The sequence below is a fragment of the Lampetra fluviatilis genome, chromosome 4 (assembly GCF_964198595.1).
Source record: "Lampetra fluviatilis chromosome 4, kcLamFluv1.1, whole genome shotgun sequence".
NCBI classification, from domain to species: Eukaryota; Metazoa; Chordata; class Hyperoartia; order Petromyzontiformes; family Petromyzontidae; genus Lampetra; species Lampetra fluviatilis.
This window is the reverse complement of record NC_136278.1, coordinates 30,771,804-30,799,530: the sequence shown is the minus strand read 5'-3', so window position 1 is coordinate 30,799,530 and position 27,727 is coordinate 30,771,804. Positions and strand designations below refer to the sequence as shown.

General features: G+C 51.4%; 2 protein-coding genes across 5 annotated transcripts in view; one reads left to right on the top strand and one right to left on the bottom strand.

The window, feature by feature from the left end:
- Positions 1-191: 191 nt before the first annotated feature.
- LOC144931411 (laminin subunit alpha-5-like) lies at positions 192-25,995 on the bottom strand (the record flags this gene model as incomplete). The annotated part of the gene is made up of 28 exons (XM_078855218.1): positions 25,840-25,995; positions 24,660-24,757; positions 23,835-23,950; positions 23,048-23,166; positions 22,179-22,269; positions 20,865-20,999; positions 20,564-20,623; positions 20,179-20,235; positions 18,416-18,475; positions 18,061-18,120; positions 17,514-17,651; positions 16,193-16,327; positions 13,564-13,698; positions 12,054-12,191; positions 11,242-11,291; positions 10,423-10,522; positions 9,321-9,373; positions 7,722-7,827; positions 6,716-6,815; positions 5,830-5,986; positions 4,972-5,101; positions 4,322-4,527; positions 3,568-3,680; positions 2,733-2,886; positions 1,746-1,921; positions 840-948; positions 555-652; positions 192-264 (listed from the first exon to the last, which is right to left on the bottom strand). Coding segments are annotated over exons 1-28 (3,123 nt in total), but the record flags the coding sequence as incomplete, so codon positions are not given.
- The window catches only part of LOC144931748 (uncharacterized), a 38,062-nt gene continuing 34,157 nt past the window's right edge, over positions 23,823-27,727 (top strand). For 2 of the 4 annotated variants that reach the window (XM_078855989.1, XM_078855985.1), the window contains exons 1-2: positions 23,823-24,095; positions 25,882-26,046. The gene's annotated coding sequence lies outside the window, so the exon portion shown is untranslated. The remainder of the gene's footprint in view (positions 24,096-25,881; positions 26,047-27,727) is intronic. The other 2 variants (XM_078855986.1, XM_078855988.1) reach the window with 2 other exon arrangements.

Genomic DNA, 27,727 nt, shown 5'->3' with positions numbered 1-27,727 from the left:
CTCAGTTATCCAAGAAATGGCAACATTCGTAACCAACCGGAAGAGGCGGTGTTTGTCACGGGGCTACGCACCTCCTCCCCTTCGAGCAGGGCGAGCTCAGCGCTGCTGCCCTCGGCGAGGGTCTCGGGGTTCCGGGGTCGAGGCCTCGGTCCGAACGCCGCGGCGCCGCTCGCGTCCCCGCCGGGCTTCTCCGCCGAGTTGCGCGTCGGAGCGAGTCGCACGGAGGTGGCCGGGAACAGGAACTGGGACGCGAGGCACTCGTGGCTGTGGGAGGCGAGTGATCGCCGACGGATCGAACACAGGTTATCACGCTACTGAGTGGGTACAGACTGATCCCGAACTGGCACGACGATGTACAGGCCGCGGGTTAAAACGCCAGGTGCGGAAGTGAATACAAAATTGCTGGCAAACAAACAAACAAACAATGGGCAGATATTGAATAGAAATTTGCAACGATGTACAAATTGCACGATTAAAGCGAATGAAAGGCAACAATGGATAGATTACAACAATGGATAGATTAAGTACGGCTCGGCTGCTTTGATGATACTGACCCGGTGGGTGAGTAGGTGCCATGACGGGACACACAGTGCACCCTGGGCTCCAGCAGGGCCGCACTGAACTTGTGCACGGGTATCAGGTGCACCTTGTACTGTGGACGGCAGCAGCAGCAGCAGCACCCATGTCAGAGGTTTACACGGAGCGCAGCATTTGTGAACGAGGTCCCATGTGCAGGTACCACGTGGGGTCCCACGTGGGGTGTCACGTGGGGTGCTCTGTGCTAGAAGGGAGGGTAGTGTGGGCCTTGTGTGGCGGCAGCAGCAGCAGGAAGCACTGACCAGCAGGAAGTTGAGGCCACTGCCCGTGAGGTGCAGCTCGGCCTGCTCAGGGAGGTCATACGAGGCCACGCCTCCGGACGGGTCCAGGGCGACAGCGCGGCAGAGGAAGCTGCGGGAGAAAGGAGATGGCCCGAGTTCACACGAAGATTAGCACCTGTACGTATGTTTGTATGTGTGTTCAACTTCTTTCGTGCCGTACGTAGCCAATCATGCTAATCGGAGGTGCGGGGGAAGGACAACAAACTAAACACAAAAAGCAGTTCTATAGAAATTATTTTTCAATCTACATGATTGAAAAGTGCGTAGTTCCAGTAGCTTTCTAATATCGGAAGAGCATTCCAGATGGCCACAGAAGGATGACTGGTTCGCTACGTATGCTGCGAAAGAAGTTCAACATACATACGATGAATGTGTAATTGGCGATCGCTTTGAATAGAAGCCCTCCATCAGATAGGGCCATTGCCCTGAACAGAGGATTATAATCCGTCATTAGGAAGATTCATTACATAAAGAGCCAAACTTGTGAAAACCTCACGATGGATAGTCCTTCCACGCTTACGTTGCATTCACTCCACCCGTGCATGGTGCCTACGTACGGACGAGTGGACGTGCACACAAGACGCGAGCAGTCGCTCTCCAGCATCAACGCAGGGCATTGGAACGACGCCCAAAACACCGAGCAGAGCGCCGGGTGGCTAAAAACGCACCATCTTGACGCAGCAGGGGAGTGCAGATTATCTCACTCAGTTACCCCAAAAATACCTCAACAAAAAACCTGTCCCGTGCCCTCCTGCCAGACAGCCTTCGACACTTCGCATGACCTCAACAGGCACCTGGCCTGGCACAACAAGCGTTGTGGCGATATTACCGTCGTTGTTGTTGCGCCCGCGTGCAACGCACTCGCACCTGTAGTTGCATGGCAGGATCTGCACGCTGGCCTTGAGCGACTGCTGTACCCCGCCAGCGTCGCGCATGGACACACGCGCCTCCTGCACAGACTCGGACTCCGCCTCGCTCGCGTACTCCAGCAGCAGCGAGTAGCGGCCGGCCTCTGGAGCCCGCACGGCCAGGTAGAGCGATTGCTGGAAAGGGGGTCGCGCATTGGCAGCTTTCAGCGGTGCAGCAATCGCAGCGTTTCATTCTCACGTGAAAGCCAGGCGGTGCAAAGCGTTTGGATGTCGAATGAGTTGTTTGCTCTCAGAAGTCCATTTGGGACCCAGACATCGCACCTCCTGGCTTTGACGTTCCTCCTCCCCGAAGGCACCGGTGTAACCATCAACCGCAACAGAACATCGACAGGCCGACGCACACACCCTCTTCACGAATGGAATATTAAAGACAACACTGTGGCCATGCAGCCCAAACTATGGACCATATGGTAAACCACTGTAGTCTGTACTCCTTCAACGGAGGAAGAATAGCAAAACCATGTGAACCCTCTCCCGAAGGCCTCTCATGGTGAGCAAAAGTCGACATTCGCTCCTGAGCATATGAGAGGCAGAAGGGAGGGTGGGAGTGGCGAGATGTTAACTCCCTCGCCTGGTATGCAGGAGGTCGTGGGTTCAATCCCGACCCTGACGCCTGCTGCTGTATATTTGGAGTTTGTGTGTCTCTCTCCCCGTGGTCGCGTGGATTTTTCTCTGGGTCCTCCGGTTTTTCCCACCACATTTAGAATCAACATGCCTTTAGAGTATTTGGCTGATATAAATATCCGCGTGATAAGCCACTACGTTGAGCTATTATTTGTGGCCAGGTCGCTTCTGAAAAAGAGCGATATAGCTCAGTGGGCCTTACCTGCTTCATGAATAAATAAAAGTTAAGTTTACTTTTTTTGTTAGGACAAGACGCTCGCACTCGAATGTGACCGCGAGGCCGCACAGACAAGCGCTTCACCTGCTTGTGGCTGACGTCGGCCATGACGGGGTGCCTGTGCGTGGCCTTGCGGCCCTGGCTGGGCGAGCGATGTTTGCCGGTGCCGTGGTACGTGCCCTCGATGCCCCGCACGCCAGCGAACCCCTCCAGTGGCAGGTACAGGTAATGGAGACACCTGGGCAACGGGGATGCGGTGCGTCAAGCGGGAAGCACAAATGGAAAAATAACGACTGTGACGGGCGGTTTTTTATTCATTCATTCAGTCGTAGCCATGTAGGCATGGCGCTGTGGTCGCCGAGGATCAAACGAATCACTCGAGACACCGGTGTATGGCAGCGAATGCTGTGGCAAGAGGTCACACGTCGACTATGCGCGATTCATGAATGAATGTCATTGCACACCCGTGATCATATCACCCGATCTTCCAAGATCTCGGAAGCTAAGCAGGCTTGAGCCTGGGTAGTGTTAGAATGGGCGGGTGACCACCGTACATGCCTGCTGGTTAAAGGCGGCTGTGGGGCCGTGCAAATGCGGTGGGCAACAGAGGGCAGTGCAGAAAATGACATTGTACCGTACTTCTATGCTCCCCACCTTTACCAGTCCGCACTAATCGGTGTGGCGAACTATGGTCAAGTAGCCACCATCACCAGAACGGCATTGCGGAGGTCCTCATCCGGCAGTGGATTGACAGTTGTGCCGTACAGCTACGTGTAGTGTCAATCTCAAGCAGCACCTGCACGTATAGATCAGCGTGCTTCAATGACGCCGAGGGTCACGTCTAAGGCACGTTGGCCCACGCGGGCGGCCGTGGTCGCGAGGCATTCGCAGCGATGGAAAAATACAAAAGTGGCCTCACAGCTGAGCGCGTTGGGCGGCGGTCGGACTGACGGAGCAGGGGTCAGAGGCCGCCTGCCGGAGGACCGGCGACTCGGCGAGAGCGCCGGCACTGGGCAGCAGCAGCGCATGGTCCTGGGGAGAGAGAGAGAGAGGGGGGGGGCGGAGGAGGGGGGGGGTGCAATGAGCGTAGACTCCACGGGTGGAAACCCTGCGCGGCTGCTGTCATTCATCGTCTGTGGATATTGCAACTCGCAACTGCTGTACGAGAAGAGCCCTCAGTCACTTTTAATAAAGCGACAAAGAAAGAGGCAAAGCTTCTCCCGTTTAGCCGAGAAGGACTGTTGGGGCAAGTGCTGTTTGCGAGTAGCACCTTTGCAGGCCGGCACGGCACACATGGGGGTGGGTGGCCAGCACCACGCCCGGCCGCCTTTGTCTCCCCAGTGCTGACCACAGCAAGTTAACCTTTTCCCATTCCAATGAAGGTCTTCAGGTCGGAAGACATACCGAGACTCCCACAAGGCCATTCGTGAGGTCGTGTGGGACAGTTTGGCGCCAGCTATCGTTGAGTGCGATCGTGTCGCTACAGTTTTCTGCGGTGTGTACAGTGTCTTTAAAAACAACGGCGCTACTACGCCTCTCTAAATACAATTCACGCTGAACCGCTTGCCCGTCCCCGTGATTCAGCATGGACGGGACCCACCCTGCAACTTGCAGACGTCTCGGAATGGAAAATTGCTTAAGTGGATTGTGCGTGTCGATAATTCTGGACTAACCAACAGCAGCAGCGGCGACGAGGTTGAGTGCGATGATGGTGATGACGCGGACGAGGGGAACGACACGTGGACGGAGAGAGTCCACGAGCCGGGGCGCAAGACGATGGCTTCCGTGATGGAGCGACCGGGCCCCATGCCGGCGCCACCGCCGCCCCCGGTAGCAGCAGCAAACACCACGGCCTTCTCCTGCTGCACCGCCGAGCCTGCTGGAAACAGGCCGCAAGGCGTTGCACTCCACAGGAAAGTCTTTGGTCTCTGTTTAGCCACTATGCGAATGAAATTGCATTTTCCGTGAAACGTTGCCTTCAAGTCGCGAGTAACTTCGACAAATAATCACAATCTTTCATGTTAACCTATGAGGTACAGCATGGATGTGTGTGCACGTGCGTGGTGTCGGGCTGGTTGGAGGGACGCTCAGAACAACGAGCAGAGCACCGGGTGGCTAAAACACAGCAAGATGGCACAGAAGGGGGCACACGTGGTGCATCAGCCAGTCCTCTGAGTCAGTTACAGCCATGGCACCATCTGGGTCTGCCCGTGACCCCCTGCCAGTGGGCATTAAAGTGCACATAGCCTGGCACAAGCGCCGTAGCGACGTCACCGCCACTTAGCGGCAACGGTCGTTGTTGTTGGTGGACGTGCAGACGCACCTTGCGGCCCACGCGGCGTGACCGTCACCCTGCCCGTCACGGGCACGTCCAGCGCGCTCACGTAGCTCAGCGCCACGACGTACAGATCCAGGGTGGAGGAGCCCAGCTCCACGTCCACCTGCACCACTTCCTGTTCAGCAGAGAGAAGGTGAAGTCGAGTTAGGATCACACAGCGCCCACCGCCCCCCATATTCATGATCCTCCATGGACTCACTCCTGTCTACCTCTGTCATCTCACTCTACGCCCCTCCCGTGTCATTGTGCGGCCCAGCAACCACTGTGCATTCGATCAAAGTCTCCAGCTGACTTTCTTCTCTGTGGGAGGTCTCACTCGAATACCTGCGACTGTAAATGAGGCTACACCATCACCACCATACTGGGATCCCTCCTAATCGCATTCCATATCGATTTCAAGGTCACGCTCGCAGTTTTCAAGGTTTTTCTTGGACTCGCCCCTTATTTACCTCTCCCCTGACATCTCACTCTACTTCCCTCCATGCACTCTCCGACCTCTCCCCTCTCATATCACTCTTCGCCCCTCCACACACTCTTTGCTCCAGCAACCAAGGCTTTCCATTAAAGCGACCAGTTAAATTTTTGTCAGTGGGAGGTCTCCAAATTCTCTTCTGCTGCACCTGCTGTCTGAAACTCCCCTCCCCCAGCTATTGGTGTCGTCGATTCCCTACCTCTGTCAAAGGCCAGGCTCAAGACAGGTTGGCTACATACGGTGCAAAAGAAGTTCAAAATACATACATGACATTTTTGTTGAATTCCTCTGCCTCTGACCGACCACCCCACCCTCCACAAGAAATGCGGTAGCTTTTTCCCCTCACTGTGCCCCACAGGAGCCCGTCGCACCTGAAGAGGCGACATCTTCACGTATCCTCGCCCGCTAAAGTTGGCGAACCCCGCCCCGTCGAAGCCGAAGCGCGGGGGGTCCCCCGTGGGCGTTCGTCCGTCCTCCAGCTCCACATGCAGCCGCTCCAGCCCGGGGAAGTAGTAGCCCTGGCGAGGACTGAGACACACCGGCCACGTCGCACCGGAACCGAGGGGTCAGCAACTGTAACGTTATAAACTGTACATCGCTAAACTTTCTTTTCTTTTACCGGGTATGGCCAAACTGAGCTATACAGCTCTTTTTAAGAAGCGACTTGGCTAGAAAAAATGAGAGCACTACGAAGTGGCTTATCATCACGTGGAAATTTATAGCAGCCAAATACTCTAAACGCATGTTTCTAAAAAAAAAAACAGAGGACCCGGAGAAAAATCCACGTGACCACGGGGAGAGACATGCAAACTCCAAATATACAGCAGGTGTCAGGGTCGGGATCGAACCCACGACCTCCTGCATACCAGGTGAGGTAGTTAACATCTCACTCTTCCTTCTGATATTAGAAAGCCACTGGAACTCTGCACTTTTTTCAATCTCGATAAAAAAATTTTATTTCTAACTGATTTTTGTGTTTAGTTTGTTGTCCTTCCGCTGCACCTCCGATTATCACGGTTGGCTATGTACGGTGCGAAAGAAGTTCAACATACATACATCTGCCTGCGATTGGATTGGGAGTTGCCAACCCAACATTTGGACAGCTGCATTGTTCACACTGGAGCACGGTGCGGCAACTCATGCCAGCAGACGAATGCCGGCGGCATCGGTTTCACCGTGGCCTTCAAGGGGACGAACTGTCTGGGTCAGAGTCCGTTCGGGGCGTTGACCCCAGCGCCGTGGAGGGTCCGAACTCACCTGGAGCACGAGCGTCCGCTCACGCCCTTCTTGCACCTGCAAGCGCCCGTGCCGGCGTCGCAGCCGGAACCTAGCGATCCGCCCAAGTCACAGCCGCACGCTGTGACGCAGGGATGCAGACACGAGCGTGTTAAGTGTTGCTCACAACGGTAACGTGTCGTCATTTAACGGCCCTCTGTGAGATCCGCTGCTGGATGAAGGCCTCCCCAGTCATCCTGCGATGCAACAATCTGACCAGCTCCTGCACGTGGGCCAAATTCGCCGCTCCATCTCGGCGTCTGACATCCTCTTGGATCGGTTCTCTCCTTTGACTGCCCATCCATCGTTATGCTTGCCCATCGGCTGTCGTCCCTCCTAATGTCGTGTCCTGCCCAGGCCCAGTTACGTTTATTAACAGCGTGAATGATGCTTTCAACCTGACAATTACACGTAAAAGGTGATTCATAGACAGCAAAAGGCGTGAGTGTGCCTTCCACCCGGCCCTGTTGTATACTGCCAACTCGCAAAGGTCGATGTAGCCTTACAGGCCGCAGTGCCATAAGCGAGCACCTCCTTAGGCGAACACAGAGGCTGGTGTGGCCAACACCATGGCTGAGCGCCTTAGTCTTCCCGCGGTAACGTTTGCACGACTAGGTAGGCACCCAATTAATTCGGAGACATGCTGAGAAACTGGTGGGGGGGGGCAAGCGTTGTTAGCGAGCACCTATTAATGCCAGCAAAGCACAAAATGGGGTTGCGTAGTGAGCACCACATAAGCTGCCCTATGTCCAACGTCTAAGTCAGTGTCAACGTTCTGACACTGCACCAGGTAAGACCAAGTCAACCTCGGGAAAGCTCGGAAGGGGTTCAGTGACCACTTGGCAATAAAAAAACAACACGAAGTGTATTTACAAAGCATCCGTGATGGCAATCTCAAGACGCTGCACGATCGATTAAGATATTTCGAAGGGGATTTCTGGTTAAAAATCTTTCGTTCTCGGGAGGCGACTGCGGCAGCGGCACACACCTTGGCAGCCCAGGTAGCTGGAGGCCTTCAGAGCAAAGAAGCCTTCTTGGCACCGGCCACACGTGCGGGAATCAGCGTGGGGCTTGCAGGGGCACTGTCCCGTCTCCTGCCGCCGCAAACACACAAGCGCAGCGTTCGCAATCCAACCCGGCGAGCTCCATTGCCATCGTCACCACTTCTTATTTAGCGCCTTTGAGGCCCAGGCAGGGTCAGATTTAGGGATCTTTGCCTCCTCTGGGGAATGCCAGAGCACACTCTAATGAGGGTGGAGCTGGGCTCAATTCATGTCTGCAGTGGTGGAAAGTCTACGTGATTAGGGAAGGGCTAATCCATCCACGGGACAACATGTATCAGTCACTGCGTCGTAGTTGCATTGACAACAAATACATCGCAGCGAAGGTTTATTCTGGGCTTGAGTGGAAATAGTTTTAGTCCCCCTCCTCCAGGGAAAATCTAATGAAAACTTGAATATTCGACGTCAACACCGACACTTATTATCGCGCCTCTGAGTTTTCAGGTCACGCAACAATTTGTGTGTTTCGCGAAATTTGCACGCGTTACAAATTGTTGTATTATTATTGTTGTTGGCACCCTAGTTAATGCCCACGTGTAGGCACGGTGCTATGTTCACCTTGTGCCGCATCGGAACGGCTGCCATCGTGGGAGTCGCCGAGGCGAAAAAAACTGCACTCTGAGACGTTGCTACATTATGGGTGCTATATACATTCAAGTATTATTTGCTTTTATTATTATTATTATTATACGCGGCGAGCTCTGGCCGAAAGATGGCAGTGCTGCATGTTTATCTATTTGTATGCATAACAGCTTTTCACTTTTGGCAGTACGCATGTCGTTGGTGGAGGTGAGCTGGGCAGCACCGTTACGTAGCCATTGGATTTCGTAGCGATTCTGTAGCTTTCGTGAGAACATGGAAAATTATTTATTTTATTTTATACCCACGTGACTTTACCGAAAGAACCAACGAGTATGAAAAGTGATCTCGAACGCACGGAAAGACAGACGTAATATTTCCCAGCCCAGAATCGTAAAACGTAGCCCATGTTAAACATTTTATAATAACGTTTAGTTTTAAACGGCATCGTTCGTGCAAATCGCATCTCACAATTTGCTGAGGAACCACAGACATGACCTGGAAGGCAGCAGCCACCACGCAATGAGCAGGCGCCAACCATTGCCCAAGCTCTGCACTCCTCTCTATTTTAAGATGTTTCCAGCTAATGAATGAGGGTTCATAGATGTGGGAGGAACCCAGAGTTACCCAGAGAAAACCCAGGCCTGCAAGAGGGAAACACTATCCTATACAGAAATGACAGATGACATTCGTCCACACTTTGCTGGACTGCCTTCTCCTGACAAGCCGGAGTACGACATCTCCTTGACGTTCCACGGGAAGGGAGTTTCGCAACATTTGCGCGATCCACCATCCCTCGCTGCCTCCACAGTGCTGGACTACAGGCCGCGTGCTGCACAGCCACCATCGGCAGGCTCGTTTAACAAACAACGTTCCACTGTTGGGCGACAGCGTTTTTACGCCGAACGAGACCGAGCTGAGCGGACGTGGAGCGACGGGTGACCGACCTGTGTGCACTCAGCAAGCCCACTCAGCGCGCCCTCCCTGTCGCACTGGCAGCCTGTGGTCACACGCAACACGCACACACACAACACGTGCAACACGCACACACACGACGCAAGTTGGATTTATAAATAAACTTAAATATGGCCACATCCCAAGTCGTGTGCTTCTAGGGGAGTGTTCTTCACGAATGTTCAGAGGGGGTCACTTTCGCCAATAAAACATCATCAGTGTGAGGGCCGCCACACATTTCAAACCATTGGGTTTGTGACAGCACGACGACGATGATGGGGGGTGTTGTCACGTGCTGCGTATTGTCGGGGGCCGCACGTCAGAGGCCTCACTAACGGACACCAGGAGCTGCCAGTGGCCCGCGGGCCTTGCAACGAAGAACGCTGCTCTAGAGAGTTTGGCGAACGCTTTTTCCGTCCGGATGGAGACACGCCCAGAGACAGACGGACAATCGGTTGCCGTCTCAATAGAAGAGGAAGGACTTGAGCCTGGACTTGAATAGGGAAAGTGCCTCAGCAGTTCGGATGGCCAGAGGAAGGGAGTGGAAGCAGCAATGGAGAAGGAGTGACCTCGCATTGACCGAGCTTTGGTAGGGAGCTCGAGCGGAGATACTGCGAATGGGAGTAGCGTGAGATGAGAGAAGTAAGCTAGCGTGAGTTCGCGGAGGACTTTGAAGACGGTGAAGGAAATCTTCTAGTTGACCTGGGTCTGGATTTGGAGCCAGTGGAAGGATACGAGGACTTCGGTTGATGTGGTCGCATTTAGCGGCGCAGGCAAGAAGTTGGCCACAGTCATTCTGGGTGATTTGGAGTTGCTCGGTGAGTGATTTGGGAAAGCCATGGAGGAGAGGTGCAGTAGTTGAGTCAGTGGCATAGCGTGGTTGGCATGGGCCCTGGTGCAAGGAATACAAAATCAGGGCCCCCTGTCCAAATCTCCCAATCTTCGTAGCCCGGCACCCGTGCTCCTCCGGCCCAGGATCCGCGGTGCAGTTACACCGCCTGCACACTCGACAGCCAGGCCACTGAGTCGAGCCGAGATGCTATGAAGGCAATGGTTTAGTTGATTCAAGCTCATGCGCTGCGGGGTGAGACGCACTTCTGCAACCCTGGGGGTGGCTCTCGCGCAGGTCCCAGTGGAGGGGCTTGCAGACGCCGCAGCTGGCTCCCTGCACGTTCTCGCGGCACCGACACCCGGCCTGCGACAGCAACACCGCACGCACAGTCCTCTGTAGCAGCAGCGGCAGCAGCAGGGGCAGCAGCAGCGGCAGCAGCAGCGGCCGCATCACATTGCTGCGTGCGTATGTGTGCCTACTAATAAGGTACCCGTCTTAAAGTGTAACTTGTCATTTGTCATCAAATGTCTCAGTTTGTCTTGGAGCCCCACGGCGTAAAGTGTGATCTCTAACTACAAGTCATTGACCTCTTTGACCTCTTCTCTAGAGAAAGACAACCACCCAGAATGTCAGCTTACTCTCTTGGTGTTATAGACAAACGTGCTAAGTGTTTTGTTTTATCATGCTTGCATACCACTTCCATCATAGTGACTTCAATGTTTTGTGTAAATTAACGTGTGTGTGTGTATGTATGTGTGAAGGAATTCATTATTGGAAAAGGTCCATCTCATCCCCTTGGCCGAACTAAACTATACACACAAGCGCCGTTGGGCCTTTCAGTGCAGAAAATTCCCAGTGCAGTGCATAATGTTGTACTGAACGTGTACGAACAAATGTTTTAGTGCACTTTGAAAAATAAACGATGTATCCATGTAGGTTTTCACGGCTCCGTGTATGAGAAATGTTCTTAAAAGCTACTCTTTCGGGTTAGCCGTGGCGAGCTCATTTTTTCTTCGCGACGTTTCGCGTGCCGCCACGCCGACACCAAAACGACGCGCGAGCTGAACTCCTGGCCGACTCACCTGGGCCGACTGCGAGCCGCTTCTTGAGCCGGCAGGGTCACAGTAGAGCACTGCCAAGGACAAAACCACACACGGGTGAGCAGACCGGACGCTGCAGACAGAGTGTCAGAATCATTACTTACCCTGGAGGAATACGAGGAGCAGCGATGGACACACGGGCAGATGAGCCGATGCAAGACGACGTCGATTTATACGGCGCGTGACTGTGACCGCCACAGAAACAGTGGGCCACGTTCATTTCATGGAGAGGGGGGGCAGTCAAGCATGGGCAGAGAAAAGAAGAATGGAGATTTCTTGAGCCTGGACTTGAGCAGGGGGCAGGAAGTCAACAGCACAGATGACCGGCGGAAAGGAGTTTCAGACTACGGGGGCGGCAGATGGAGACGGAGTCGGACGCACAGGAGAACACGACGCAGTGGCAAACGCACGAGAAATACAAAATTATATTCTTAGGTTTTTTCGGTAAAGTCACGTATGTAAAAAACAAAATTTGTATTTATAAAAGTAAAATTAAAATAAAAGTTTTGTTTTAATAATTTCAATTTAAAATGTTTTTTTTATTTTATTTATTTTTTTACCTCCGTGATTTTACCGAAAAAAGCTAAGAAGATTAGGTCAGGTGGCAACCCTAATCCCCATACAGATATAAATAAAGCCATTGCACACTGCATACATCTGATGATGGGTAAATTTGAAAACCTGTATTGCAGTCACGAAAGCTTCAAATCTACAAAATCATAGACAGACGAACACACGCACGCACGCACGCTTCCAAAAATGAAAAACACAAGCAACGCGCAACGCGCACTCACCCTGGCAAGCGGGGAAACCGTAGGTGCCTGAAGCGCAGGCGTCGCAGCGCCGCCCCGAGACTCCCGCGCGGCAGCTGCAGGCGCCCGACGCCGCGTCGCACTCTCCGGAGAAGGAGCCGCGCACGTCACAGTCGCACGCTGTCGTGCGCACACGCGGGGGACACGCACGCACGGCATGATGGCACCTCGATGCGCTGCGCGGGAGGAAAATGCGGCGCGGGTACGTTATTTTGTTTGTTCTTTAAGAGCACTTTTACTTCTCGACGCACCGGTATCGTTGGTACCAGGTTCGAACGTCGTAAGGCGATTTGAACCCTCGACTTTCAAGGAGCAAAAATGTATCTATAGCTCTGGGTCAATCAACTGCTGGATTGGGCCTCTGCATGGCATGCTTTATCACGCTTGTCAGTGTGGGTTGGCGAAGACGTGCAGCGTAGAAGTACAGCACAACGATGGATTTTTATGTACCGCCTTCTGCTGCCCTCGATGCCTGCGAACCCTGGTACAGTTGTCATCGATGAATGAGTTGGGCAGGGGGGAGTTTTCTAAAAGTGTGAGCAGAAATGTGAGCGATATAGCTGTATAATGAGTAATCGGAGGGAGGGCATGCTTGTACGTTCATGATAATGGATGCGTGGGAAGAATAATTGATCAGTGAGTGCTTAACAGAAGAATTAAATAAGTGGATGAACGTGTGGGTGGGTGATTGGATGGGTGAGCGTGAGATCATGAGTAGAGGAGGGAGTGCATCACTTGGCGTAAATCCACGGGGAGTCGGAGAGTCGTCGAGCGATTTGGGTGGGAGAGTTGGCGAATGCGGAGTTAGTCGGCAAAAGAGTGAGCAGGCAGGTGAAGAACTGAATAGGTGAGTTAATGAGCCGGCGAGAGGGTGAGCAAGTGCATGAACAGAGGAATTAGTGGTGAGGAAATGTGTCGAGAAGGTAGGGGGTGAGGAAGCAGCTGAGCAACAGAAGAGTTGAGCGAACGGGTAGGTGAGTTAGCAGCTACGTGGGAGCGTTGGTAGTCAGGAAACGAGTAGATAAAGTGAATTCGTGACTGGGGAAGTAAGTTAGTAGGTGAGTGATTGGGGGTACGAGAAAAATGGTTGGTTGGTTGACAATTTAGAAGTCAGGGAGAGAGCGTAGACAAAGTATTAAGCAGGCGAGCGAATGGCTTGCCGAGAGCTTGAGTTAGCGGGTGCGCGATGTGAGAGTTAGCGGTCGTTGGGTACATCTTCTTGGTTCTTTCGGTAAAGTCACGTAGAATGGAAATAATAAAATAATAAAAAATAGAAATAAAAACGTAATAAAATAAGTCTCACGACGTTTCGGCCACAACGCTAAGCAGCCGTCCTCAGGTGGAGAACAGGTCTGTCGAGAAAGCTTTAAATCGAAATTTGGTCGTTGGGTAGATGAGCGGGCATGCGAGTGACAAAGCGTGCGAGTGTGTGCGCGTGTGGGTAGCCGGGCAGCCTGAGCGAGCAGCTTCGTGCGCCGGGCTGTGTCCGTACGCATGCAGCTGGGGAAGGCGTAGAAGCCGCGGGCGCACGCCTCGCAGCGCAGGCCCACGAAGTTGGGACGACACCGGCACTGGCCCTGGCCGCTGCAGTCCTCGGCCACCGCCCCGAACGGGTCGCACGCGCAACCTGCAACGCGGGGGAGGGGGGGGGGGGAAGAGTCAAGGCGCACGCTTCGCTGGAGCGGGTCCGGGAAAAACGCCGCAGCAGCAACGATGCAGCAGCAACGGTGCAGCACAAACGGTGCAGCTGCAACGGTGCAGCTGCAACGGTGCAGCACAAACGGTGCAGCAGCAACGGTGCAGCTGCAACGGTGCAGCTGCAACGCCGCGGGAGCGAGAGAAACGGTTCTCCCGTCGCCGTGCCGGAGAATGATTGCGGAAAACGATGCCACAAAGAACTACTTCTGAAGTCACTTGAAATAGATCTCTTTACCCAAACGAAGCTGCACACCTTGAATATGCCCCGCAAAGAGTGTTCATCGCATGTAAATGAATGGCCATATTAAGTTCGTAATAAATACAAAGTTTGTATTCGCTCGACTAAAATCGGTTTCTTTGAAACTCTAACAGGAAGCAGTGTAACATCGCTCCATGAAAGAGAATGGCTTCTGGAAGATGAAATTACAGAACTACTTCTGAAGTCCCTTCAACTACCTCTAGAGGCCCTGCAATTACCTCTTATTGACACGAGTGGTGCACATTCGCACAGGCCCTAGAATAGAGGCCTTCATCACGTGGCAATTGAAATTATTTAGCTCTCAGAGGCAGAATGTGCTGAAGTGAAAAAGTAAAAACTAAAATTCAAGGCGATTATTTTTTTATGCAGTCAAGAGTCACTGGGCTTGACGGCCTGGTAGAGTCACGGGTGGCTGAAACCCGATTTCAGCCTCAGCAACGCCTGGTCAGTGCCCTGACTGCTTAGCCACTTAGCCACCTGACCACTTCACAGTGCGGCGTGTCAACGTCAATTCTTGTAAATGTGTGAACGAGCACCACGTGAGGAGACAGGTTTGTGTCATGCGGGGAAGAGTGAGGAATAGGGCATTCGACACACACAAGTGTAAGAAAGTGACCTCGAATTAAGAAAGATTTCTCTAAGCGTATACAGACACATCCCGAAGTGATTCGTCATTAGTTTCATTTGTGTTAGTCTGTGAAGGGATAATGTCAATGTTCAACTATAACGGTGCCTACGTACGGTGCGAAAGTAGTTCAACATACATGTGCATACATATTCCCCGCATAGAACCAATGAAAGAAAGTTGTCGCGTGGATAAATATGCCACATGATTTGGTATTTTATGGAATGGTATTGTTGGATTATGAACAACATTTTCAGACCCCCGACACCGTCAGATATTTCGCTGGAGATTACAACCTGCATCGTTAGACGTTAACAGAAGCCAAAATAAACTAATTATGAATGACCATATTGGCCGTGAAAGCCTCTGTATATAATGATGAGTGGCAGCGAGAATTGGCTCGCTAGGCTATCACTCATTCCTCATTCATTCACTCCGTCCATCATCATTCACTGTCATCAATTTCGCTTTCACCGAATTCACGCGTCGCAGATTCGCCCCCCAAATTGCGGCCTGTCATCTATTTTATTCACCTTATCTCCACCCATTACATTCATATATTGCACCGTTGTTAATTCCTTGTAAAGCGCCTTGGTTAAGGTGCTATATGAATTTCGTTATTATGAGATAAGATAAGGCATAACGGCAGCTGTAAATATAAACCGTGGCTCAGGAGGGGACTATGGTGGGGGTCTCTGGACAGATGACGGTGGTGTTATATTAATACACGGGGCTTCAGAGCCCGACTCGGGAGATGAGTAACGCTCAATGTGCTCCCCATCGCCCCCCTCCCCCCCCCCGTCTATCTCCCGCCACCGCCACCTGATCCGCTTCATCGCCCAAGTCCAGATAAACAAGCGGCCGTGGGCGATGAAAGAAAAATCCCACATTCTGAACAACAATAAAAACGACCAGCAAGTATAACATTTGCCTTCAAGATGTATCGACGAGCATTCGCTTAAACGTCCTCATGTTTTGGGTCTCATTGGCTGAGAAGGCAGGCAGTCACTCGTGATGAAACTGGGTCCTTATGAGTGGTGAGTGGATGGACTCAGTCCAGTTCGCAAATGATCATACTAAACAATAATACTACACTTCTATTTTTCAAAATAGCCGTTTGACTGTTGTGCGACAAGTACGACTCTCAGCGGTGCAGTGGGTGAGAGAGAACTGCCCCCTACTGTGTGTAGACCGGTTGTCACTTGATAGGGAACTCAGAAGTAGCTCTGCATTATCCGCTTCCATGGGCCATTCTCTAACATCATGGGTTGGGATGACATTGGGGGAAAATATTTTTAAAAACTGAGATCAATTTGTGGAAATAAAAATATTATTCCAAAAAGGGCATGCCTTGAACACTGTTAGAATTTTCCAATAGAACTTTGGAATAGTTTTATTTCGAATAAATATTGCATTCTTTTCAACAAGTAACGGTAATTATTTTAAATCGGTAACTTTCGTGTTACACCGCTTGGCCTGGCAGTGACTAGCTTGTGTGGTCTTACATCCTGGCTTCGTGAGCCACACCGCTGGACATACCGAGGCATTGTGGGAAGGAGTGGCGGAGGGGACCGCACTGGTCACATGACTCCCCGTCAAACTCGGGGCGGCACAGGCAGCGTCCAGTGGAGTCACACACCTCGGGCAGGGTGCCCACCGTACTGCACTGGCACACTACACGTGCACACACACACACACACGTGCACACACACACACACGTGCGCACACACACACGTGCACACACACACACGTGCACACACACACACATACACACACACACGGGTTCACATGAATACATGCAAGCGCAGGTTATGCATACAATGCACACATATAGGAGCTTAAAAAAAGACAAAGATCCCCTGTATAGCCTTACCAGACTGTTGGGGTAATTGCTGTTAGCGAGTACCTATGAAGGCTGGCACGGCACACGATGGGATGGGTGGCCAACACCACGCCCGACCGCATTTGTCTCCCCATTGGCGATGTTTTTACACACCGCACCAGGTATTCATTTGAGTTTGAGTCAACCTAGGAGAGGCCCAGGACCAGTTCAGATAATCGTCACTGGTGTTGGCTGTGAGTGGGAATCGAACTCGGGTCGCCGGGTTCGTAGCGCAGCGTGCTAACCTCTGCACGACCGCTCCCCACCACTACACAACACAACCACACGTAGACTGACACTCAAAAAGATAAAAACAATCGAGTTTCAAGGTTGTTTTGTTTAACCAGGAAGAGAGAACTCAAGAGAGCAGGATAGAGTCGCATTTGAAAGAGTGACTTGGGTTACCAAAATAGCAAGAGCAATTCTAATGAATTGAAGTACACCTGCTTAAACAAATGGTACTGGGAAAAAAATTAAGTCCATGAGTTCCAGAGCTTAAAATGCTTTATCGATTTCATAAAACCTTTTACCCACTGCACACACTTCTGGAAGGGGAGGACAGTCAGGGATGTAATTCATGGAAAAATAAAAAGGAGCGGGAAAGGAAAGGAAGAATACCGGGACAGAAGTCTGCAATGCGGAGATGAGCGGAACGAAGAAGGAGCACTGGGCAGGGAGGGGGACTTGGGGAATGACCGGGCCATAATGTCAGGGATGAGAGTTGTGATGATGAGAGGGGAGGGAGCGAGCGAGAGAGAAGGAAGGAGCGAGCAGAAGTGAGCTGCACGGAGGAGGAGCGGTGTCTGTTTTCACAGGGGGTGGAGATTAGTTGGGGACACAAAAGTTGCGTGATTCGCTGGATGCTCGAGCTGATCTGGATATATAGAAGAATACACTGAGACGGACCCTTCCTAATGTATCACCGTCGCCAAGTACCGCACGAGTGAGGGCATCAGGAGGTGTGCGCAAGCCACGTACTCTGGCAGAGAGGGAATCCGAAGTATCCTCCAGCGCAGCGCTCGCAGTGCGCCCCCTCGAACCCCGTGTGGCACCGACAGCGGCCGCTGCTCGCATCCACGTGGCTGGAGGTGGCACCAGGGCCCCTGCACTCAGAGACTACACGCAGAGAGACACGCAGGCGTGGGACAGTGGGTTGGGGGGGTGGGTGGGCGAGTGGGCGAGCGGTGGACATTAGAGACAGCTAAAAAAAGGGACCTCATGAGTTCTAGATTTGAAGCTTTCGTGACTGTAAGGATTCATACTCTTAGGTTTTTTCGGGAAAGTCACGTAGGTACAAAATAAAATTAAAATTTACTTGATACAGCAATCGTGCTGTGACTGTTCCACCTAAAGACGGAAGCTTGTGTTGCCTCCGAAACGTCGTGATTTATTATTTTATTTTATTTCTATTATTACTTTTATTAATTTTAATTTTATTTTTTACCTACGTGACTTTACCGAAAAAAGACCGCATGAGTGTCCACGCGCTCTCGCTCGGCCACGGCGAATGAGAACGCCGTCGTACCTCTGTGCGGCTTGTTCGGTAGCCTCCTCTGTGGGGTCATCTCCACGGAGGGCTCCTTGTCTGCACGGAGAATGAAACACATCGGCGTTTTAGTGGGCACGAACGCTACTCACTGCAGAAGTAACAACAACTACAACTCGATACACTCCGTCATTAAAGAAGTGCAAGAATGGACACTTGTTAGGACAATACATACACGCTGGATAGAGTTTCATTGCCCACGATGCATTTGACTTTTCTGAACTCGTTTCATCAGCATCTGGGTTAATCCTCCAGCACGCCAACATTCAAACGTCGCTGCATTTCTACGCCCAGAGCGACCGTGCACGGCCAGCTGCCGTGAGGGTGTGCCTACCTCTGTGTGGGGCATGAGGCAGCCGTCTCTGTGGGGTCATCTCCACCGAGGGCTCCACGGCTGAAAGGAAGAAAAAAAACAAAGGGAGGAGGAATTTTAGGGAGAATGGAAGGAGCGTCAACCTGCGTTTGTTCTGCCCCCTCCACCCACCCCCCTTCTCTGAGCGGTGTCACTCGTGCGGACACGTGACGAGAGCAGGGGCCTGGTGTTGTGACAGAGAGGGCAGGAGGTCAACTATGGTGAAGTGTCGTGTCCGTTGCTGGACTTGCAGCTGGAAGGTCGAGATATTTCCCCCACGTGTATGAAGAATAAAACCTATTAATAATAAAGGCTTTTTGGTTAGATCTATTTAAGACCGGAAGCAGGTGGATTGCATCACTTTTCTGGAAAATCGCCCGATGATGCTGGATGTAATTACCAGCGAAACGTCAAAACGCGCTCTAGCCCAACAACCTTCATCGTGAATAATATTGGTCGCGAAAGCCCACGTGTTAAACTAAATAAAAACCTCTCTCGTTTTGTTTTAATCATTCAACGCATCCTCGATATGTTTGTTCTAAAAAATACGAGGTAGGAATGTGTAAACACGTGTCCGTATCTGAAGAGGAAGTTTGTTATTTGGCCCTTCATCCTCTCAATTTTTCAAATGTATCCCAACACTGAACAACATCGCTCAATTGAGATTACGCACAGCCGCAGTTCCGCCGCCTACAGTAAAAACGTGACAGGACCCTCGTGAAAAAGTCTTGAGATTAAGTGAGGCTTTCCCAGGTAGACAAAGCGTAATCGTAGCAACAATATTAAGCTGCAAGTGTGGTGGAACGACAGCCCAGTGATTACCACACAGCGCCGTGAATCTGGTGACCTGAGTTCCATTTCTGCTCGTGGCTGCCATCGGTGGCGAGTGATACCTAAACTCGTTCTAACTCCCACTTCACAAGCCCACACTGCCCAGCATCGTGAAGTGTGGCTGAACAACTCCCATGGCTTGCATGGTGTGCGGAGACCTTCATCCAGCAGTGGATTAACAAATGGCTCTTGATTACTAACTATTGACTATATTTAGTCACATGTACTGTACTCAGGGATGATTAAACAATTTAGAAAGTGTTTAAAATATATAGTGACTGAGGGGTCAGAGTACTGGGCCTGTACCCCTGAGGTAATGGATTTAAATCCAGGTTTCAGCCACCTTGTGATTCAAGTGGGTTCTCAAGTGTGGAGAGTGATCATCTCAATATTGTCACCAATGCAAAAACATTTTCCGTGAGTGGGAATTTAACTCGGGTCACTGGATCCCCTGCGCACACACTCACACACAGACACTATTAAAATACAGCTATGAACTATTTTCTATTTTACCAGGTAAAGCCCACTGAGCAATGCAGCTCTTTTTCAAAAGCGACCTGGCCACAGATGATAGCTCAACAAAGTGGCTTATCACGTGGAAATTTATAGCAGCCAAATAATCTAAACGCATGTTTCTAAATGTGGAGAACATGCAAACTCCAAATATACAGCAGGCATCGTCAGCGTCGGGATCGAACCCACGGCCTCCTGCATACCAGGCGAGGTAGTTAACATCTCCTAGCCATGGTGATGATCATGAGAAAGAGGCACGCAAACTCCAAATATACAGCAGGCATCGTTAGGTTCGGGATGGAAACCGACGGCCGTCTGCACACCAGGCGAGGGAGATAACATCTCGCCACCGTGACACGCATGGTGCAACTCAGCCACTGCGAGCACGGGCGACGCCGTACCTCTGGGTGGCATGCCTGGTAGCCGCCTCTGCGGAGTCATCTCCACCGAGGGCTGATCTGGAAGGAGAACGCAACACGTAGGCATTCAGCCGGGCTCAAACATGGTGCTGCTCAGACCATCATAGCATCGTAACATTATTCTTGTATGTCCTGAGAAAAACTTGTCATACTTCTGAGAAATGCTTGTTAGGACGTACGCACGTTGGACTGAGCTGCGTTACCCGTGATGCACGTGCGCGTTACTATTCCCAACCGGTTTCATTCGGTTCTGGGTTAATCCTCCGGCACGCCAACATTAAACCGCCGCTGCATCCAGCGCCCGCAGCTGCCGTGCACGGCAACAAGCAGCACGAGACACGGCCAGCTGCTGTGAGGGTGCGCCTACCTCTCTGTGGGATATTGGGCAGCCGCCTCTGTGGGGTCATCTCCACCGAGGTCTCCACAGCTGTAAGGGAAACACAAAGGGGAGAGGAAATTGAAATGATGTGGTACCACTCGTGACAAGGCGACAAAACGTTCTGAAAATTATTTTTAAAAGAGAGAATATTCCAGAACATTTGGGAAACTGACCCACAAACAACAACACAGCCCTTGCCCTGCCCCACCTCGTGGCCCCCCATGACCCCTGAACTCCCAGGGCCTGCAGATAACCCCACAACCTCCTTGCATCCCCCACGCGGACTCACGGCGACAGGCCGGGTATCTGCCGTGTCCCTCGACGCAGCGGGTGCACGTGTCTCCCCTGAAGCCGGGCGCGCAGTGGCAGTGACCGCTGCCATCCTCGCATGTACTCGCCAGATTCCCGCCGCTGCATGCGCACGCTGCAAGCGCACGCCGACAACCCGGGGATGAGCTCGCGTAACTGGGCAGTGCGCACTCAAAGGGTATGATTTGCACACAAAATTGCAATTTCGCGGAAGATAATAACCGAGGAAATGTTTTTTATATTTCGATTTAAAGCTTTCGTGACTGCAGGGATTCATCTTCTTGGTTCTTTCGGTAAAGTCACGTAGAAGGGAAATAATAAAATAATAAAAATAAAACAGAATTAAATAAAATAAAAATAATATAATATATAATATATGTTTTGTTATGTTTTTTATTATTTTATTATTTCCATTCTACGTGACTTTACCGAAAGAACCAAGACGATGTTTTTTATAATTCGTTTATTTCGGGTTCAACCGTGCAGGAATGCTGCTACTTTGTTGTAACTATAACCCTTTACCGCTCGACAGGGCCAATCCACTCAAGTCGTCACGTGGGCAAATTAGCCAATTGATTTGGTTTTTCAGCAAACAGGAGCATTAAAAAGCAAGCAAAATCGTGCGAGCTGAGCTCTTGGTAACACCTGATGATGATAAGAGGTCATTTTTATTTGAAAGAACAAAATGTTTTTCTCATTGAGAAACTTTCCCGGCTTTGTAGGGAGACGTTTTTGCAAAGTAGTACCAGGTTGCAGCTGTTCGAAGTCACATTGCAGTCAAGACTGTAGTCAATGCATTCTCCATTAGTTAGTGTTCAATATTGTGTTGTATAGTTACTCATGACTTCAAGGTAATGCTACCTATCCGAAGGTTCTGAGCTCAAATCGTGGTTGAATAAAATAAGCGCCACTGTATGGGGCAGTCAAGAGTGGTTGCCATATGGGATATACCCACCCCGGAGTAACAATGTGGACTTTCCAGTCCTGGCTCAAGGCATACAGGATGTTGTGGTTTTGATCCTGACCCTGACGCCTACTGCTGTATATTTGGAGTTTGCGTGTCCTCCCAGTGGTCGCGTGGATTTTTCTCCCGGTCCTCCGGTTTTTCCCTCCACATTTAGAATCAACATCACGCGTTTTAGAGAATTTGGTCGCGATAAATTTCCGCACGATGATATTCCACTTCGTTGAGCTCTCATTCGTGATTACACAGCCCCCACTGAGCTGTGTAGCTCAGTGGGGGCTTTACCGGGTAAAATAAAAAAAATAGTTTATTAGTTTAAAAGGGACTCACGTCTGCAGGCGTCTGGGGACTCGCGAGACACGCCGGTCGGTCGGTAGTATCCCGGCTCACAGCGTTCGCAGTTGATGCCGTAAGTGTGGTGCTGTGAGCAGAGACGAGACCCCAACGTTACCGGCTGATCCACACACACGCACCCACACCACTCATATGCACAAAGATAACGATCCTCCTCGTATAGCCTAAGCAGAGTGGTGGGGGAAGTGCTGTTAGCGAGCACCGATAAAGGTTGGCACGGCACCACTCCTTTGCCTCTCCAATGCTGATGGTGACACGATGAACCACTGTCAGGGTTTCAATGCAGGACCATTCAGGTCCAGTGACCGAGCAGCTTGACTGCTACAGCCAGGCACTCATTTAAGGTGCAGTTGACCTAGGGGAGGCCCAGGAACCGGTGCTGATGTCACTCGGCACTCATGCCGGCCATGGCTCGGAATCCAACCCTGATGAAGCTCAACCTTACAACCCGAGTCATTCAAGTGGTAGGTTGCTAACGTTTAAAACCCTCCACTGCGTACTGATATTCAAATTAGCCAAAAAAACTCAACACGCTCGTAAGAAACACCGCCTTAAAATAAATTAATATTAAATAATGTGAGACAATGGCTCTTCTTCATAGCACATCGTACTGTTTCATGCAATATCTTGCAGGGTGGGGGTGGAGGCAAAAAACATTTAATGCGATTTTTGCTTTGAAATTCGGCCCACGCGCCAAAAGCATCTACAAAAATCGGCGGCCTGCCGCTTCATTCTGTACGGTCGGCACGCATTGTGAAGGGGGGGCTCGCCCTCACCCCTCCCCCCGGGGTGGGGCTCACCCCCTCCCCCCCCCCCCCCCCCCGGGGCGGTGCGAGGGCCCGCACCTGGCAGTTGAGGCAGAGGCCGCCGCCGCTGTAGCCGCCGCTCGCGTTCATGCTGGCGCGCAGCGCGTCCACCTCGGCGTCGTACACGCACTCGTCCGAGTGCCCGTGGCAGTTGCACGCTGTCGGAGAGAGAGGGGGGGGGGGGGGGGAGCGCGATGGGCCACAAGCAGCGTGAGCAGAGGGCCGCGCAATATGAGCTATACAGGTACGTACGTACGCTGAACTTCTTTCACACCGTACGTAGCCAACCATGCTAATCAGAGGTGCGGGGGGGAAGGACAACAATACTAAACGCAAAAAGGAGTTTTAAAGAAATGAGTTTTCAATGTAGATTATTTAAAAGTGCATAGCTCCAGTGGCTTCCTAATATTGGAAGGAAGAGCGTTCCAGACGTCCGCAGAAGCGCATGCTATGCGCTTCTGCGGACGGCTGCTTGCGTTGTGGCCAAAACGTCGTGAGAATTATTTTATTTTCTTGGTTCTTTCGGTAAAGTCACGTAGAAGGGAAGTAATAAAATAATAAAAATAAAACATAATAAAACAATTCTCACTTTTATTTTTATTTATTTTTATTATTTTATTACTTCCCTTCTACGTGACTTTACCGAAAGAACCAAGAAGATGACACCGATCGTGACAGTGACGATGCTGTGATGGTGGAAAACGTCTTGGCACCACGTCCCAAGCCAACGGCCGCTTCCTCTCCGTGCCGGCCAGGTCACGTGGCGCGGCTCAATGGCACGAGGGGGAGGGTTGGGGGGCGCGGGGGGCGCGGGGGTGCAACTCACGCTCGCAAGCGTTGGCGCCGTCGGGACCACTCGGGCTCCAGGGCCTCTGCTGCATCCCGGGGCAGCAGCGCTCGCACGAGTCTCCGCAGGTGCCATGCCGGCACTCGCACTGCAGCCTGGGGCGCGCACAGACAAAGGGGGCGCCACGCGTCAATAGCCGGGGCGGTGGCGGTGGCCACGCGCGTCGCTGCCCGTTAACCCGGTGCTTGCGGGAGGCGGCGAGCGTTTGGTGGATCGTCGAGCAGATGCCCCCTCATAAATGTGGGTTTATTCCAGATTTCTCCGTTTCCTCCCACGTGCAAACACTCAAAAATTGACTGATAACACCTTCGTGTATAGAGGACCGCAGAGCTATCTAAGCTCACCGTGCGCCTGCCTTTCCCGCTCGCCTTTGATTCCTCGCAGCCTCTGAATCATTGTCTGTCTTCACGAGATCATAATTATTTCAATGCATTACAAGTTGCAATAATAACAATAATTATTCATAACAATCACAACTTCACAGGCCAAGTGACTGCCCGGGTGTAGCTCGGCAGGCTTGGCAAGGCCATAGCCGTGGCTTGTGGTTGCACATTGAGGTGTCAAGTGCAGCTGCACTAACAGAGTAACTTGGATGTTATGGCAGTGGTTTCATTATCGGCAGTTTATGATTAAGGTTTGGTTTAGGGTTAGGGATTAGGCTTAGGGCTAGATTATGATCAGGGCTATGGTTAGGCCGAGGGTTTGGTTAATCATCCAGGTTAGGGGTGAGGGCTAGTTCTAGGGCCAGGTTACCATCTGGGTTCAGCGTGGGTGTTTGGGAGGGTGGTGACGTGGCCCGCTCACCGGTAGGGGTTGGCTGGGTTCCGCGCTCTGCACGAATCCGCGTGGCCGTGACACATGCACCGCCCACCAACGCTGATCTCCTTGATGCTGTAGAAATACTGCAGAGGAGGCAAAGCAGAGGCGGTCAGCGCAGCCTGCACACAGTCTACATGTCGATGTTGTCTGTATGTAAACAAAATTATTACTTTATTTTGTTATACTCACTGGTGCTGGTTTGACGCGTAAGAAGGCACCCACCTTCATCACGTTCTAAGGAAATACTTGATTATTTTGTTTAAAATTGTGTCGTCACATTAGTTTAGCAGATGCCCTAAGGCCTGTATACCCAAAGCGGCCAGTCACTAAGAGAACTGGAGTAACATTATCATGTAAGAGTTGGACATCGCTTATACAATTTAGATTTATAAAGTATCTGCATATTACAGCATCTTAAATGTTACATTGTCGAGCACAACGTATTGACTTGCCTTAGGCTATGCATTCTTTTAAGCTGCCTACGACCAATCCATCCTCAATGCCAACTCAATCCCATCAGATATCAAAATCTAAGCAGCTTAGAACCTGGCTGGCACTTGGATAGAAGGCCACCAGGGTCGTGCCAGGCGTTGGGCAGTGAAGTGGCCAGGAGATCGCAGAGATGAGAGTCACCCCCTTGTGTGCGTGCGGTGGCTTTTCTCTGGGTTCTCCGCTTTCCTTCAACGTGAAGCCAAACACTCATTGAATAGAATTGGCCAAACGTTCCGATGTGACAGGACCCACCTGAAAATGAGTCTCGAAACTCAGTGATGCTTTTTTCCCCCCCTGGGTTAAACAAATGGCTTTAGGCTCGTGTTTTTTAAGAGTTAGTGGATGATGCATTCTAGTGCTGTCATAACGCCCCCAGTTTATCGGGGCCACAGGCCCACTCCCGCTTTCATGTCTTCCCCCATCCTTATAAATGGTTCAGCTGCGTTGGGAATGTACCACTCGAATTATGTAGTCGGACCTAAAGAGTTTTGCGTCGTACTGTAATAGGCTCGCGCTTTAGTTGATGATGTTATTACAAACAGGATGACATTGCTGGGGTGCTTTGTCCGTGTGGCAAATTGGCGGTGGGGGGGGGGAGAAGTGCAGCGTGCTGGGCTGGGTGGGGCAGGGGGTGTCGGGCCGGGCGTCTCCGGGCAACGCGAGCGTCGCTCACTCTGCGCGTGACGGTCGGGTCCTGGTGTGCCTTGGCCAACAGGTGCCCCGGCAGCGTGCCCGTCTGCAGGAGGCGCAGTCGCACGTGCGACGCCGTCGTGAAGTTGCGCAGCGCGGGAGAGATGGAGTTGTCCGTAGCGCCTGGACGCCCGCCCATCAGCGACACCACCACCTGCGTACGGGGGACCGCCAGGGTCAAGTGTCAAAGGTTCACCGAGCAAAGGGCAGCTTTGCGGGCGGGGGGGTAACAGCTTTAGTGGCAGGAGACGTAAATTCTAATGACTCTATTCAACTGGGGTGGAGTATTTTGGAATGCAGGAGCCGAGTCAATTTATGACACTTTCTGGTATCATAAAAACATCAGCAGCAGACGTGATCACTGCAGGATGAAGGCCTCCCCGAGCCATAGCCATCCCTCATGGTCGGGCGATGCAATCCATCCATACATCTAGCTCGTGCACATGGGAACAAATCTCATCGCTCTATCTCCGCCGTGGGTGTCCCCTTGGACGTGTTCCTAGGTTCAAAGAAAATAACCTATCTACGTGATTTTTACCGAAAGACCCAAAAATATGAATTCCTGCAGTCACGAAAGCTTTAAGTCAAGATTACAAATTTTTAAAAAATAGTGAATTCGTAGTGGTCGTAGGCGCCTCACCTCGCCGTTCTCGAGCGGCACAATGCCGGAGTGCTGCGTGGAGCACGTGACGTCGTCGTCTTGGCTCACGCGCTCATCGGCCGCAACCCCAAACCTCCGCTGGCACTCTTGCTCCGTGGCTGCGTGGCCGCGTGGGTGGAGGTAAAAAAAACCGCCACCAATGGTCACGGGGCAGTCCGCACTGCGCCAAGCTCGCGCACCCTTGCAGGCAGATTCATTTTCATTACAGCGTAACTTTTTGCTGGATATTTTCCAGGTCGCTGGTGGTGCGAGATCGGTGGCCTCAGTCATAGCCAGAGCTATACTGGATGTGGTGTGCCGGGTGTGGAAAAAAATGTTCTGGGTCGCTGACCCAGACACACCCGGCTGAAATAAGCCCCGCTCACGGCAATACCGGCATTTAAATCATTACCTCAGGGACAGGAATTAATGATGTTGATCCATTTCATAATAAAGATTTCTTTGGGTTAGATCGCGTAAGAATAAATATGTCGTTAGCTTACCACCACCCGACAATTAGTAAGGTTTGTCCCGTAAACAAAACGTGGCAATTAGTAACTACTTCAGCCCACCGGTGTGTTGGCGAGTAAATCCACAACATTTACAAATTTTTGTTTGACGTTTCGCTGCTAATTACTTCCAGCATCATTGGGTGAGTTTGATCCATTTGTTGACATATAAATCCACCACTTATTATTGAGATTATATATATTAATGATTGTGGGCATCAGAGTACACTATCTTTATGCTCCCGGCCGTCAACAAACCCGCACAGAGCAGCCTGGTGAAGTATGGTTTAAAAAGCCCCCATGACCTTCACAGTGTGGGGAGGCTCTCATCTGGCAGAGTGGATTGACAAAGTCACTGCGCATGAACTTGTACATGTTAGGAGCTGGTCAAACATCCGAATCGAAGGCCCTCTTGAAAAAGAAGCATTTTGACTCGATAAGCGTTTCCTAGATACATAAAGAACATTATTATCATACAATGGCATTGAGTGAATGCTGCAGATTTTTTCTTTATTCTCATCAAATATATGCTTGAGCCCATGGAATGGGAACACAATGCAGTCCGACAGAACCCTGATCCTGTCTGTGACCGCTAGACATATTAGTCACTTGTAAGGCGCACACTTCTTTAAAACTGCTTTTTGTGTTAAGTTTGTTGTCTTTTCCCGGCACCTCTGGTTAGCATGGTTGGCTATGTAGGGTGCGAAACAAGTTCAACGTAC